General features: G+C 53.2%; 1 protein-coding gene across 1 annotated transcript; it reads left to right on the top strand.

Annotated features, from left to right (window-relative positions):
* Window positions 1-3602: 3602 nt before the first annotated feature.
* MAG (myelin associated glycoprotein) lies at window positions 3603-13166 on the top strand. Its single transcript, XM_074315805.1, has 7 exons — window positions 3603-3917; window positions 4032-4289; window positions 5806-6066; window positions 10038-10325; window positions 10672-10768; window positions 11545-11644; window positions 12649-13166. The coding sequence occupies exons 1-7, from the start codon at window positions 3683-3685 to the stop codon at window positions 12811-12813; spliced, it is 1404 nt and encodes a 467-aa protein (XP_074171906.1). The 5' UTR covers window positions 3603-3682; the 3' UTR covers window positions 12814-13166.
* Window positions 13167-13314: the final 148 nt, after the last annotated feature.

Raw genomic sequence — 13314 nt, 5'->3', positions numbered from 1 at the left:
CGGCTGGGACCCTGGCAGGACAGTGTCCAGGCTTTGGGAAGAAACCACAGAGAAAGGGAGCCAAGGGTCTTCATCTGCACCCCTCGTGGTGAAGGTTCTGCATGAGCCGCTGCCCTTGGGCTCCCAAATTTGGGGCAGATGGGGTGGAAGCAGCCTGGGGGTGGGAGGAGAGTACAGTGATGCCCAGGTGATCAGACACCTGCATCCTGCCCTCTGGGAGGGGGTGGGGGCAGTGGGCTGTGACTGAGCAAGTTCTAGTACTTGGGTGCAACACAGAGTGTGTGTGTGCATGCGTGTGTGTGTGTGTGTTTAGGTGTGTGTGTGTTTAGGTGTGTGTGTGTGTCTGCACACATGCACCTCCCCTGGGAGGCTCTTAATTTACATCAATGTTTGCCAAACTTTTTTTTCATTACACCTTAGATTTTTAGACCTATTTTTCCTAATCCCATCCTCCCTAAGAATTTTACTACTACAGACATGCTGTACGTATGTGGATGTACTGTGGTCCTGGAGAGAACCACAAATGACAGATCACTGTCATAGCTAAGACTTTCCTGGCTCCTACCCCGATAACCAGTTTTCACCCCCGTGAAGAATGCTTGGTCCACGTGCTTGTCTCGCATGTCTGCCCAGGCCCTGCATCTGTCTCCTGTACCTTCTCATTGCAGGTGCAAGGGTGGCACCTGCCCTGTGTCCCTCAGCATGTGTCTGGGCGGGTCTGCCCTTAGCTACGCCTCAGTGTGTGTGCCCGTCTGTGTGTCTGAGCATGGCACGCAGGCAGGTTTGCGTATGTGCCTGAATCCATGCCCATGTCAGGGCAGGTGTGAGGTAGACAGGAGGGAAAGCAGGCAGGTATGCTTCTGCGACTGTGTGTGCCAGCACATTCTGAGGTCACAGGGGTCTCAGTGCCTGTCTATGTGTGCAGGGTCCTGACCGTGTGTCCACGTGAGTGTATTGTGCAAGCCTGCGCTTCTGGCTGAGTCTAGATCTATCACATTTCATAGCAGCATTTGCATGTGTCTGACTGCATGCATCTGTGTCCGTGGGAAGAGGGTGATGAAGGCTGAGAAAGGCAGCCACTTGGAAACCCTGGCTCCAGCCCTGAGGCAACCCACAGAGCAGCGGTTGCCAGGGACTCCCTACCTCTCAACCCCTGGTCCTTCCTGGCCCCATGCAGAGCCCAGCCAGGAGTGTGCGACTCTTCTCTCATCCCACCTACCCCAGGAGCCCCCCAGGATGTGGTACCCTCCCCCTGAGGGAACAGGGCTCTTTTGTACTGGGCACTGGCCTCTCTTGAGGGTGGGGACAGCAGGGATCGTCTGTGGGGTGGGAGCGGGCGGCAGGAATTCACGCGGCATGTTGGGAATGCTGATGCTGTGAAACCCAGTCATTGATGGCATTGGGTCCCTGCCTGCCACCCCCAGGCCTCACCCCACTCACACACCCCCTGCCTGTCCCCCCACCCAATGCTCTGCCACTCCCCTTTCCTTTCCCATAGTTTGATGGCAGCTTGGGGGTGGTGGTGACCCTATGTAGAGTACCTTCCAGGCTGTGTGGGAGGGTCCCAAGCAACCATGGGAAGCCTTACAACAGACCACAACTCATAGCAGACGCCGAAAGAGGGAGTGGGGCAGAGGGCACCCCTGCTCCCTTGCACCTGTCTGACTCTTGTTCCAGGTTGGTTGGCTGACCACTTCAAGTGGGACCAGAAGGTATTCCCAACTCAGGGAGACTGAGGTGAGGGGCAGAGTTCCTTCCTCTTTGCTCCCCCCCCTTCTTACTGCTGGTCCAGCTTTGGCTCTGTCCTTACTTTCTGGGGATCCCCAGGGGCACGGTGGTGATGAAGACCATGATCAGCATATCACTGTCATGGAGAGACAGGACATTTGGGTGGTTACGTCTGCAAACCTGGAGCCAGGTAGATAGGGCTTGAATCCTAGTTGTCACTTCCCAGCTGTGTGGCCATGAGCAAGTTACTTAACCTCTCTGGACTTGAGCTATAAAATGAGGATAATCATTGCATCTATCTCAAAGAGATCAAATGAATTAACATAGTAGAATAAAGCACTGAGGCCTGGTACATGGTCAGTGCCATATAAATATTTGTAATTATTAGTATTAATAGCAGCAGCGGCTACTGTCAGAACAGGCCCCCTCCTAAAGCTTTAATAGAAGCACCTCTTTTTATTTCCCCTGGTCTTTAACTCCCTCCTCTCCCTTCTCCAGCTGTCACTCACTCGCTGTACAAAATGATATTCCTCACAGCACTTCCCCTGTTTTGGATTATGATTGCAGGTAATGGGTCGGGGGCTGGCTGGGGGTCCTGGGGCCTTGGCCCCAAACAGGCTGGGGTTGTTTCCCCCTCAGGCCGGTGGAAGGTGATGGGAGTAGCCTGTGGGTGAGTAGAGCAGGACATGGCCCTCAGCCTCAGCAGTCCTGCTCACCCACAGCCTCTCGAGGGGGTCACTGGGGTGCCTGGATGCCCTCGTCCATCTCGGCCTTCGAGGGCACATGGACCAGGCAGATGGCAGCAATGAGCAAAGCAGGGCCCCAAATAGCCTTGCTGCTCTCAGAGGAAAAGGGGTGCTCTTACTCTTCTAGAAACACCTGGGGGAAAGGCAGCAGGGCTCGGGGGTTAGGGGTAAGCCCTCTGGAACCCTGTGTTCTCTGGGCAACTAGAGGCAAGTTACTGAACTTCTTTGAGCTTTGGTTTCCTCTATTGTAGAACAGGGATAAGAGCAGCTCAGTGAGTGAGAGGCTGTTGAGTGCTCGGAGCAGTGCCTGGCACACGGCTCCCGGCTCTGGCTGACTGGTGTTGGGCGAGAATACTGGGCCTTGGCTGTCAGGCAGTCTGAATTTTCAAAAAAAACCCAGAATTGTGTATTTTCCTATGATCTCCTAATGCTTAAACTTCAACTGCTGATTCAGATATATATATATATATATATTTTTTTTTTTTCAATTCCTAAATGTAGGCCAAATAAACTGCAGCTCTTGGCCAGATTTGGCAATCAGATTAGGCCCACTGCCTGATTTCAGGCATTCCAACTGCCTACTTTCTGAGAGTCCCTACGGCCTGGAGCTCTTATATTCAGGCTCCCCATCAGCACCGAGTGTATACGGGGACCCCGATTACAGCCCTGATGCAGAAAGAGAAGCCCGCCCCCAACACACACTCACACTCACACTCACATCCACAAGTGGAAGGTAAACCAAACCAGTAGGGAGGAGAGATGTTTCTTAAGGAACATGCTGTAGTGTCAAGAGCACAGATGATGAAGCCAGAGTGACAGGGTTTGAAGCTCAGTTTTACCAGGTACTAGCTGTGGCCACAGTTGCCTCAACTGCAGGATGAGTAAAGTAATAGTTCCCACCGCTAGCATGGCTGGAAGGACTGGCAAATTCAACACTGTCAAGTATTCAGACTCTTATATTGCTATTCTCATTACTATTACATCCGTAGTTGGATTTATGCAGGGCTTCTGAGTGAAGGGTAATCAGGAAGAGAGAAGGTTGTGGGGAATTCTGTATCCTAGGGGAGGGAACCAGGTACCAGGATTGGAGTTAGGCAAGGTGGGGGTGTCTGCTTCCTCAACCCTCCTTCTCCCTGCCTCATGTAGACACCCCCAACATCGTGGTCCCTCCGGAGGTGGTGGAAGGCACGGAAGTGGAGGTCAGCTGCATGGTGCCTGACAACTGCCCGGAGCTGCGCCCAGAGCTGAGCTGGCTGGGCCACGACGGGCTAGGGGAGCCCGCTGTGCTGGGTCGGCTGCGGGAGGACGAGGGCACCTGGGTGCTGGTGTCGCTGCTACACTTCGTGCCCACTAGGGAGGCCAATGGCCACCGGCTGGGCTGCCAGGCCTCCTTCCCCAATACCACTCTGCAGTTCGAGGGCTACGCCAGCCTGGACGTCAAGTGTGAGCCTGGGTGCGGGCCAGGGGGGCGGGGTCGGGGCGGGGCCGGGAGGGATCAGGACCAGGGGCGGGGCCTGCGGCATCAACCCTCTGACCCCGCGGTGTCGCCGGCCTCAGACCCCCCAGTGATTGTGGAGATGAACTCCTCGGTGGAGGCCATCGAGGGCTCGCACGTCAGCCTGCTCTGTGGGGCTGATAGCAACCCCCCGCCGCTGCTGACCTGGATGCGGGATGGCACGGTGCTCCAGGAGGCCGTGGCCGAGAGCCTGTTCCTGGAGCTGGACGAAGTGACCCCCGGGGAGGACGGCGTCTATGCCTGCCTGGCAGAGAACGCCTATGGCCAGGACAACCGCACCGTGGGGCTCAGCGTCATGTGTGAGTGGCCGCCCAGTGCGCACACTCTCCAGTCACTGTCCTGGCTGAGGAGATTAGGGGAAAGGGGCCTCACCCAGGGCGTTGGGCCAGTCGGGGCCAGAACCGAGGCAGAGGTAAAGATGGAGTGGAGGCTTGCTGGTTCCTTCATTCTTTGCACAAGTATCTGGTGAACACCTACTCGGCACCAGCCGCATCCCTAGGACAAGAGCGGAAGACAGCTGCGGGCCCTGTCACCCAGGAAAGCTGGTTATATTCTGTTTCCTGGGGCAGCCCTGGCTATTCTGGGAGCAGATCTGGGCCTGGCCCTGGGGATCTGCATTTTTATAAATGCAGTCCCATTGCAGTTCTAAACGGGAGGGTTGATGGGCCCCAAGGCCTCACCCAGCAAGGGGGCTGGTCAGACAGGATTCTTAGCTAGGAACCCAGGAGAGGTCATTCATTCATTTATTCATTCACAAATACTTATTGAGGCAAAATGCCAGGGCTGGGGATAATAATAATGACAGCCACAGCCAACATTTACTCAGCAGTTTCTGAGTGCTTTACACAAATGCTCTTCCTTCCCCCAGGCATCCCAGAGGCTGGCTCCTCCCACCTCCTTCCCCTTTCACTGAAGCCTTCTCTCACCATCCTAGTTAAAACTGGAACCACCCTCATTTCCCATCCTTCCTTTGTTTTTCTCCAAAGCACTTATCTTGCCAATAATAAACAGAGGGTGCCAAAAAATGTATACACATTATAAGAAAGGAAAAAACTATTAAAATTGTAATACTCAATATATACCGACAACAAAAGATGAATACAAGTCACGTTTAACTACTGCAATTACAAGAGGTACTCAAAGTGGTTACCATCAGCATCCAGACACTTCTGATTACGGCAAACTACTGCTTGAGCAACGTTGACAAAAGTGTCCCCTTGTATACATTTTTTTGGCACCCCCAGTGTTTATTTACCTACATAGCACCTAGGCACATGTGCAGGAATCTTCATCTACCTTATTCAGGCTAAAAACAATGCCTGTCACTTCAGTTCTCAGTGACCCCTATGAACTTGGGATTATTATCAAGCCTATTTTCCAGATAAGAAAAATGAGGTCCGAATATATGGTGACGGAAGGAGAACAGACTCTGGGTGATGAACACACAATGGGATTTATAGATGATGTAATACAGAATTGTACACCTGAAATCTATGTAATTTTACTAATAATTGTCACCCCAATAAATTTAATAAAATAAAATTTAAAAAAAGAAAAGAAAAATGAGGCCCAGAGAGGTTAAGAAATGGGCCCACACATACCTGGGAAGGGGTGGGGCCAGGATTCAAAAACAAGCACTATGGCTGCAGAGCCTCTGTTCTTGTAAACAGAACAGCCAGGCCTGGAGTCACCTGAGCCATCCTGAGCTCGTGTGCTTGGACTGAGGTGTCTGAGGTCACATTTAGGGGTGGGAGTTGGTTGGCAGAAGAGGCACCTTCTGGCTTCTGACCATTGGCCCCCCGTCCTGCCCCCCAGATGCACCTTGGAAGCCAACAGTGAACGGGACAGTGGTGGCTGTGGAGGGGGAGACGGTCTTCATCTTGTGCTCCACACAGAGCAACCCGGATCCTATTCTCACCATCTTCAAGGAGAAGCAGATCCTGGCTACAGTCATCTATGAGAACGAGCTGCAGTTGGAGCTGCCTGCTGTCACACCCGAGGATGATGGAGAGTACTGGTGTGTGGCTGAGAACCAATATGGCCAGAGGGCTACTGCCTTCAACCTATCCGTGGAGTGTGAGTACTCCCCCTCCTCTCCTCTCCCCCTGCTGAGGGCTGCCTGGACTTGTGTCCCCCCTCCATCCTGAGGTAGATAATTCAGTGGGGGACATCTGGGTTCCTGGGAGGTGGGGGATAGTACCAAGAGGACAAGAGGACACCAAGCTTATTAACAGACAGACTATAGGCAAAGAGATGAGATGGATGCACATAAAAAACTAACTGCCTTGGAAATGAGACTCCTCATTCCACTGCCAGCCAGCACCTCTCCTGACCTCCTTTCTATGGACAGCACCACCAACACCCCTATCCGCACCCTGGCCGCCATTCTGGGTCATAGCTCCCAAGTCACAGTTTTGACTCCCCCCACTCCAGCAACCCCCTCTGGAATGTCACCTCCATATTTCCACTGCCCCTGCTTCCTCCTGAGCTCCGACCGGACCTCCGGGACTAGTCTCCAAACTTCACTATTTCCAGCCTCAATTACTCTATACTCCACCTACAATTGTCCCCACCACACAAGTTTGCCAGAAGGTACTGAGCACAGTCCATACTCTACACTCTGTAGATATGGCGACAATCAGTACGTGGTAGTTCCAGATTATTCCTAGAGTGCCATCTTCCATGGCAAAGCCATGGCCGTCCACTCTTCCACTAACCTTTCATCTTTGGTAAGACAGGGAACCCCACACCAGGAACATTCATCATTCCTTCTGATCTGTCACTCACAGCATCCGATGTGATCACGGCATATGGGTTGTGCAGTACTCTGTCTTCTCCATACGCACCCTCCTGGGCCCAGCGTCCCCCTTCTGCTGCAGCCTTTTCCCTGTCACACTCCAAGCTTATGGTCCTTAAGTTTAAGAGTCAGAGCCTCTGAGAATCTGATGGCAGGCCCTGAACATACACACAACACCGTCTCATGCACGTTGTCAGTCACAGACCCCACTCCCCCTGCACAATAAGAGTGGTGGCAGCAACCGCCATTAAGGGCCTACTCTGGGTCAGGATAACCTCCTCTGTAGATGTTATTTTGCTGAGCCCTTGTGGCCACCCTGTGAAGCAGGTATGTGTTATCATTATCCCTTAAGTGAGGAGCAATGAAGGTCAGAATTCTCCCAGCCGCGCAGCTAGTAGGAAGGTTGGTCAGCGCCAGGATTCTTCTGGCTGCTCCAGCTGTTAAACCTCTGGCTGCTTCACCTCCCCCACAGCCCTTGGCACCCAAGGACTCACTTAATCTAGTTTCTTTTGAAGATAAACAAACAAACAGACTTGGAGTGCAAGGCCTTCAATCCACTGGAGTTGAGGAGCAGCTGTGACGCCCCAGCCTTACCTGCTGAGCCCTTCATGCTTCACCAAGGCCTGTGTCACAGTGCTTCCCTCCTGGGAGTACAGTCTCAGGCTGCTGGGCAGAGCTGTCCCTCAGCCCTCTTCTGTCCCTGAAGTCTATGTCCCCTAGCACCTGGCTTTAGTGCTCACTGACAATGGTGAGTGTTCCTGGTGCAGGGTTCCCTGTCTACCTGCCAACACTAGGGCCCAGCATGGCGTGGACAATGCAGGAGGCTTTCGCCCTTACACAGTGCTTGTGACATGCAGGGGACCAGTCTGAGCCCTTTGCGTGCATTGACCTGTTTAGTTCTCACAACAATATGATGGGGGGAGGGGACTGTTCTTCACCCCAATTTAAGAGAAGGAAACTGAGGTGTTACTGGTGTCAAGTACCTGACAAAGCTGAACCAACCTGGTTGAAAATATTAGCTCTGTCTCTGTCTTGCTGCATGATCCCAGACAAGTGACTTCACTTTTGCTGAACCTAAATTCTCTCCTCTGAAAAACGGGTGTGATAACAGTATCTTTTACTCCAAAGATGGGTGTAAAGACTAAGGAAATTATGGTGAGTGCCCACAGCACCTGACACATCCTGTGTGTTCTGTAAGTCTTAGATATCCTCGTCATTCCCCACTCACCTTTCCTTTGGACGCCAGGCTGGATATCCACCCAGCATTCTGCTGCCAAGGCTTTGCTCATGTGCTCCCTCTGCTGGAACGGCTCTATGTATCTAATCTTAACTCCTTGGGTGGATGTTAATTTAAGACTTGACAGCGCGCTCATGTTCCTATCTTCCGAGTCCCCATAGCCCCTTGCTAGTTAAGGACCATCACTCCTGTTTGCACAGATGAAGACTCCATTTTGGAGACCCAAGGAAGCTGAAGGCCTGAAGGGGGCCATTAACCGGTAGATGGCAGCACTTGGGGTTTGCCTAGTGTCAATCAGGATTTCATAGGTCTCCCAGGCTGCCTGTGAAGCTGCCGTGACAGACGCTGAGCACATGCAGGCAGGGTGTCTGCATTCCCACAGCATCTAGGGCAGACGTTGTTCCCGGAGCACAGGCAGTGCAGTCTTGAATGAAAGGGTTTTAAAGAAATTTAATCACTCTCAATTCAGGTTTGTCGTTACTGATTTACTCTGTGGTGTGTTAATTTGTTAACACTACAGCAAGCATGGTGCATGTCTGCCTAAACAGAATTTGGGGTATATAACTTGCAAATGACTAGACTTAGATATGTGTACACATTGAGGCTCAGGTTAGAATCGTCTCTATTGCAAGTACATCTGGTCACATGACTCCCTGTCCCATCACTGTCATCCGCATATTCTTTTTTTTGTGGGAAATTGAAAATAAGTGGGTTAGGTGGGCTGAGGGTCGTTTGCTTGTGCATATGTGGGTTTTGGTCAGAACTGAGAACCAGAGCTCAGTCTAGAGTGAGCAGAGGTGAGTGCTGGGCCCTTCAGGAGGAAGAGAGAATATAGTTTAAAAAAGCAATATTCAATGTACTATAATTTCATATTGTAGAAAATAAAAGAAAAAGATCCTACTGGTACCAGTTTTTAAAACACAAACGGCAGCAAAGCAAAGCTCAACCAAATGATCCTAGGTGGAGGGTGGTGTTTGGTGCTACCATGTTTCCCTGAAAATAAGACCTAGCCAGACCATCAGCTCTAATGCGTCTTTTGGAGCAAAAATTAATATAAGACCCTGTATTACATTATAATATAATATAATATAATTATATTATATTATATTATATTATACCCAGTCTTATATGATATTAAAATAAGACCGGATCTTATATTAATTTTTGCTCCAAAAGACACATTAGAGCTGATGGTCCGGCTAGGTCTTATTTTCGGGGAAACATGGTAGTGGCAATGGGGACTCCTATGATGGAGGGAGGGTCAGGATGCAAAGGGGCTCTGGGGAGTAAGTAGGGTCATCTACAAGATGGCCAGAAAGGGGAGTCAGCAGAATTCCATAGTTCACCCCACAAGTCTTCCCAACGCTCTGCTATGTGAAATGCACATTTTAAGTGTGGGGGACAGAGTGGAGACAGAACAAGAGCCTATCTTGATGGAGAAGAGAGACCAGCCATATCAATATACAACATGGGTAGGGGTGAGTGCTGGGGAGAAGACCGAGTGGGACACGGAGTGAATGTTAGCGAAGGGAGGTGCCTTTACATGGGGTGGTCAGAGAAAGAGTGAGGGTCCGAGTAGTCTGCGTGGAACCATCATGGAGTGAGGAGAGGTGTTAGGATGGTATCTCCAGGGAGTGTTCTAGGCTGAGGGAGAAACACAAAGCCCTGAGGTGGGGCAGAGCTCCATAAACTTGAGAAACAGCAAGGAGGCCAGTGTGACTGCCAAGGAATGAGTCTTTGGGTGAAAAAAGGAGATCAGAACATGGCTGGGTCCCGCAGGGCTTTGCAAATAAGTTGGATTGTATTGTAAGTGACACAGAGCAGTTGGAGGAAGGCTTTGAGCACGATCTGATTATTTAAGGTGAACAGAGTTAGAGAGGGTGTAAGAGATAGTACAAAGAAGACAATGCAGCTCATCTCCAAGATAGCTACCACCCCGCTCTTGGCTCTCAGCCAAGGTCTCCTAGCCTGGGGTTGTGTTCAGCTCACTCAGTCTTGATCTTGCCCATGCAGTTGCCCCTGTGATCCTTCTGGAGTCCCACTGTGCATCAGCCCGGGACACGGTTCAGTGCCTGTGCGTGGTGAAATCCAACCCGGAGCCCTCTGTGGCCTTCGAGCTGCCTTCACGCAACGTGACTGTGAACGAGACAGAGCGGGAGTTTGTGTACTCGGAGCGCAGTGGCCTCCTGCTCACCAGCATCCTCACGCTGCGGGGCCAGTCCCAGGCCCCGCCACGGGTCATCTGCACCTCCCGCAACCTCTACGGCACCAAGAGCCTGGAGCTGCCCTTCCAGGGAGCCCGTGAGTCGCGTGGCCTGGGCATGGGAGCCACAGGGACAGAGGGGACTCCTCTTGAATCCAGGCTCCCCTGCCCAAGGCTGACTGACCATCAGCCACCGAGCATGGGTCAGGCCATTGCAAGTTGATCAGGTGGTAAAGAGACCCTTCTGGTCAGTAAGGAGAGGCTGCCCTGAGTTTGCCTATACTGCACTGGCCCCTCCCCAGGCCCTGTGGGCTAGTCAGTCAATGCGAGGATGTGCCAGCTGTGCAGGTACTATCACTCCTGCCCCAGTGCATCTGCTAAGAATCCAGGTGTCCTCATTCCCACCAGTAGCCCTGAGGGCACCTGCGTCTTTTCTGTCCTCAGACCGCTTGATGTGGGCCAAGATCGGGCCTGTGGGAGCTGTGGTTGCCTTTGCCATCCTAATTGCCATCGTCTGCTACATTACCCAGACACGCAGAAAGTGAGTGCCCTGCCAGGGCTGACCTGGGGCGTGAGGAGTCTCCAAGGGTGGGGAGAGACACTGAAGGGTGGGCAAGGGAGGATAGCCCTGTATGTGTGTGGGAGGGTGGATTCTGCTCTGAGAATGTTCAGCTGGATGGAAGAGAGAGGCCTCCTGCTAACGAGCCACTGTGGGGCAGCACGTGCCAGCGCTGGGCCACACGCTTTCCACCAGTCATTACCTATTTCCCCACGTGCTCTGCTATGACCTCCTGCCCTCCAGGAGGTGTGATGGGGAAAGCCAGCGGCCCCTGGCTTGCAGCTAGTGTCAGTCACAATTGGTTCCAGAAGCCCCAGTGATTACACACATCTGTGGCAACAAAAACCTCTCCCCAGCCCCAAATCACAGCCACCTGCCACAACCATGCTATTGTTTTAATTCTTTGTGGCTTTCCTGAAAATGAATTAATCTCCCTGCCCCACATCCTGGCAGCAAGAGGGACAGACAGACCCGGAGCATATGAAGAAAACCCAGAGAAGCCAGGCTGGGATCCTGAAAAGTGGCAGAGACCAGCAGCTAGGTGGCTCACCCTGAGCCACAAAGCAGGGGAGGGGTGGGCAGGGGTGGATAGGAAGAAGCTGGTCATTCGAAGAGCCCATCTGCCCCACATTGGAAAGATGGGTGGGAACAACTCTGGGGTTCCTCGGGCCAAACTCTTAAAGTAGATGGGGGTGCAGAAAGGGAGGGGAGAGAGAGTCCTGGGAGTCCCACAGGGGCTGCCATGTCCTGCTCTGCAGAAAGAACGTGACAGAGAGTCCTGGCTTCTCGGCAGGGGACAACCCCCCAGTCCTGTTCAGCAGCGACTTCCGCATCTCTGGGGCACCGGAAAAGTATGAGGTGAGGGCCAGAGCCCTGTGGCTCCAGGCTAGTTGGAGAACATGGATGTCAGGGCCAAGGAGAGCCTGGGGGGGTGGAGCCTGGGCAGCCAAGGAGCATAGGGGAGGCCAGACCCCTCAAAAGGGAAAGGGAGGAAGTGTGGAGGACCGGCTGAGGCCTGGGCTGGGAGGGGTGATTGGGCTGAGGCTGTGAAGGGGGCTGTGGGCTCAGGCCCAAAGGAAGCCCTCCTCCTCCCCGCTTGGGTCTATGACTGCATTTCCTTCTCCAATAGTCCAGAGAGGTCTCTACCCTGGAATGAGCACCCCAGGAGGTAGGTTCCGGGGGCCTCAATGTGCTTGCCTCTGGGCCCTTAGCGGGCCTTGGGGCTGGCGTGCATGGGTGTGTGTCCAGTCAGGCATCCAGGATAGGTCCCTGTTAAGTCTGCCCTGCCCAGCACTCTTGGCCTTGCCTATTCTGTCCCTTTGCTGCTGCCTCTGTCTGTCTGTGGCCACTGTCCTGTGTGTGTGTGTCCAAAGGCCCATGTAGGGGTGGGGGGTGGGGGTGGTAAGCAGGAGGGGGAAGCCAAAGTTGCACCCGCAGGATCGCCCAGATTGAGGGGGGACCACACCAGACCCAAACACAGGGGAAGAACTTACAGAGGCAGGCATGTACAAACATTTGGAAAGGTGGGATCCAGGTGGCTTTAATCTGGGAAAGTGTTATGGACTGAATTGTGGGTCTCCCAAGTTCCTATGTTGAAGAAGGCTTCCTGGAGACATTGAATTTGTGGGCAATTTTCAGGCTTAGCAATGAGGAGGGTGTTGCGAAGGGAGATCTGTGTGGGCAAACGCCCCAGAGTGGGACCTGGGCATGGTAGGGCTGGCTGGGCTGGTGGCACTTGAGAAAGGAGATTCACACGGAGCTTTGGGACTCAACTGTGAAGCTGTGGGGATGCAAGTGACTCCAGCCTTTGCATGTGGAAATGGTGGAACGGGACCCTTCTAATGGGTTGCTTTCCTTCGTAGAGTGAGAGGCGCCTGGGATCTGAGAGGAGGCTGCTGGGCCTTCGGGGGGAGCCCCCAGAGCTGGACCTGAGCTATTCTCACTCGGACCTGGGAAAACGACCCACGAAGGACAGCTACACCCTGACGGAGGAGCTGGCCGAGTATGCTGAAATCCGTGTCAAGTGAGGGAGCTGGGGGCAGCCTATGTGGCCACAACCCCCTCAGGACCCTCGCTGGCCCCCACTAGCTGCGGGCTTCCTTCCTCCCAAAAGTAGTTGGGGCTGGGACAGGAAAGGGATGGGGCAGGTGACAGTGAGGTCCTGGGGTCCTGGTTTCTCCTTCCTTCTCAGCTGCCCCCAGCCCTGCCAGCACCACACCCCTACAATGCGGCTCCCCTCTAACCTTCTTTAACCTCATCTGTCTGGAGGGGAGCTCCGTCTGTCCGTGTTATTTATTGCTACCCCCTGCCTGGTCTCCTGCCCACACCTGGCCCCAGGGTCTGTTTCGAAGGGACATGAAATAAATGCCCAAAAGCCAAATACCTGTCTAGATCCTGATGATTTTTGACCCGTCCTAGGGGAGCCTGCCACCCCCTCCTGCCCTGTGCTGGGCCCTGTGTGGGGGCAAGGGCCCAGGGATTCTAGCCCTGAGCCCAGGCCAACTGCCATTCCGTTGTTCCCACTCACA

Source organism: Rhinolophus sinicus, linkage group LG11 (assembly GCF_036562045.2).
Source record: "Rhinolophus sinicus isolate RSC01 linkage group LG11, ASM3656204v1, whole genome shotgun sequence".
Taxonomy (NCBI): domain Eukaryota; kingdom Metazoa; phylum Chordata; class Mammalia; order Chiroptera; family Rhinolophidae; genus Rhinolophus; species Rhinolophus sinicus.
The sequence above is the reverse complement of the archived record's forward strand: the minus strand, read 5'-3'. Positions and strand labels throughout refer to the sequence as shown.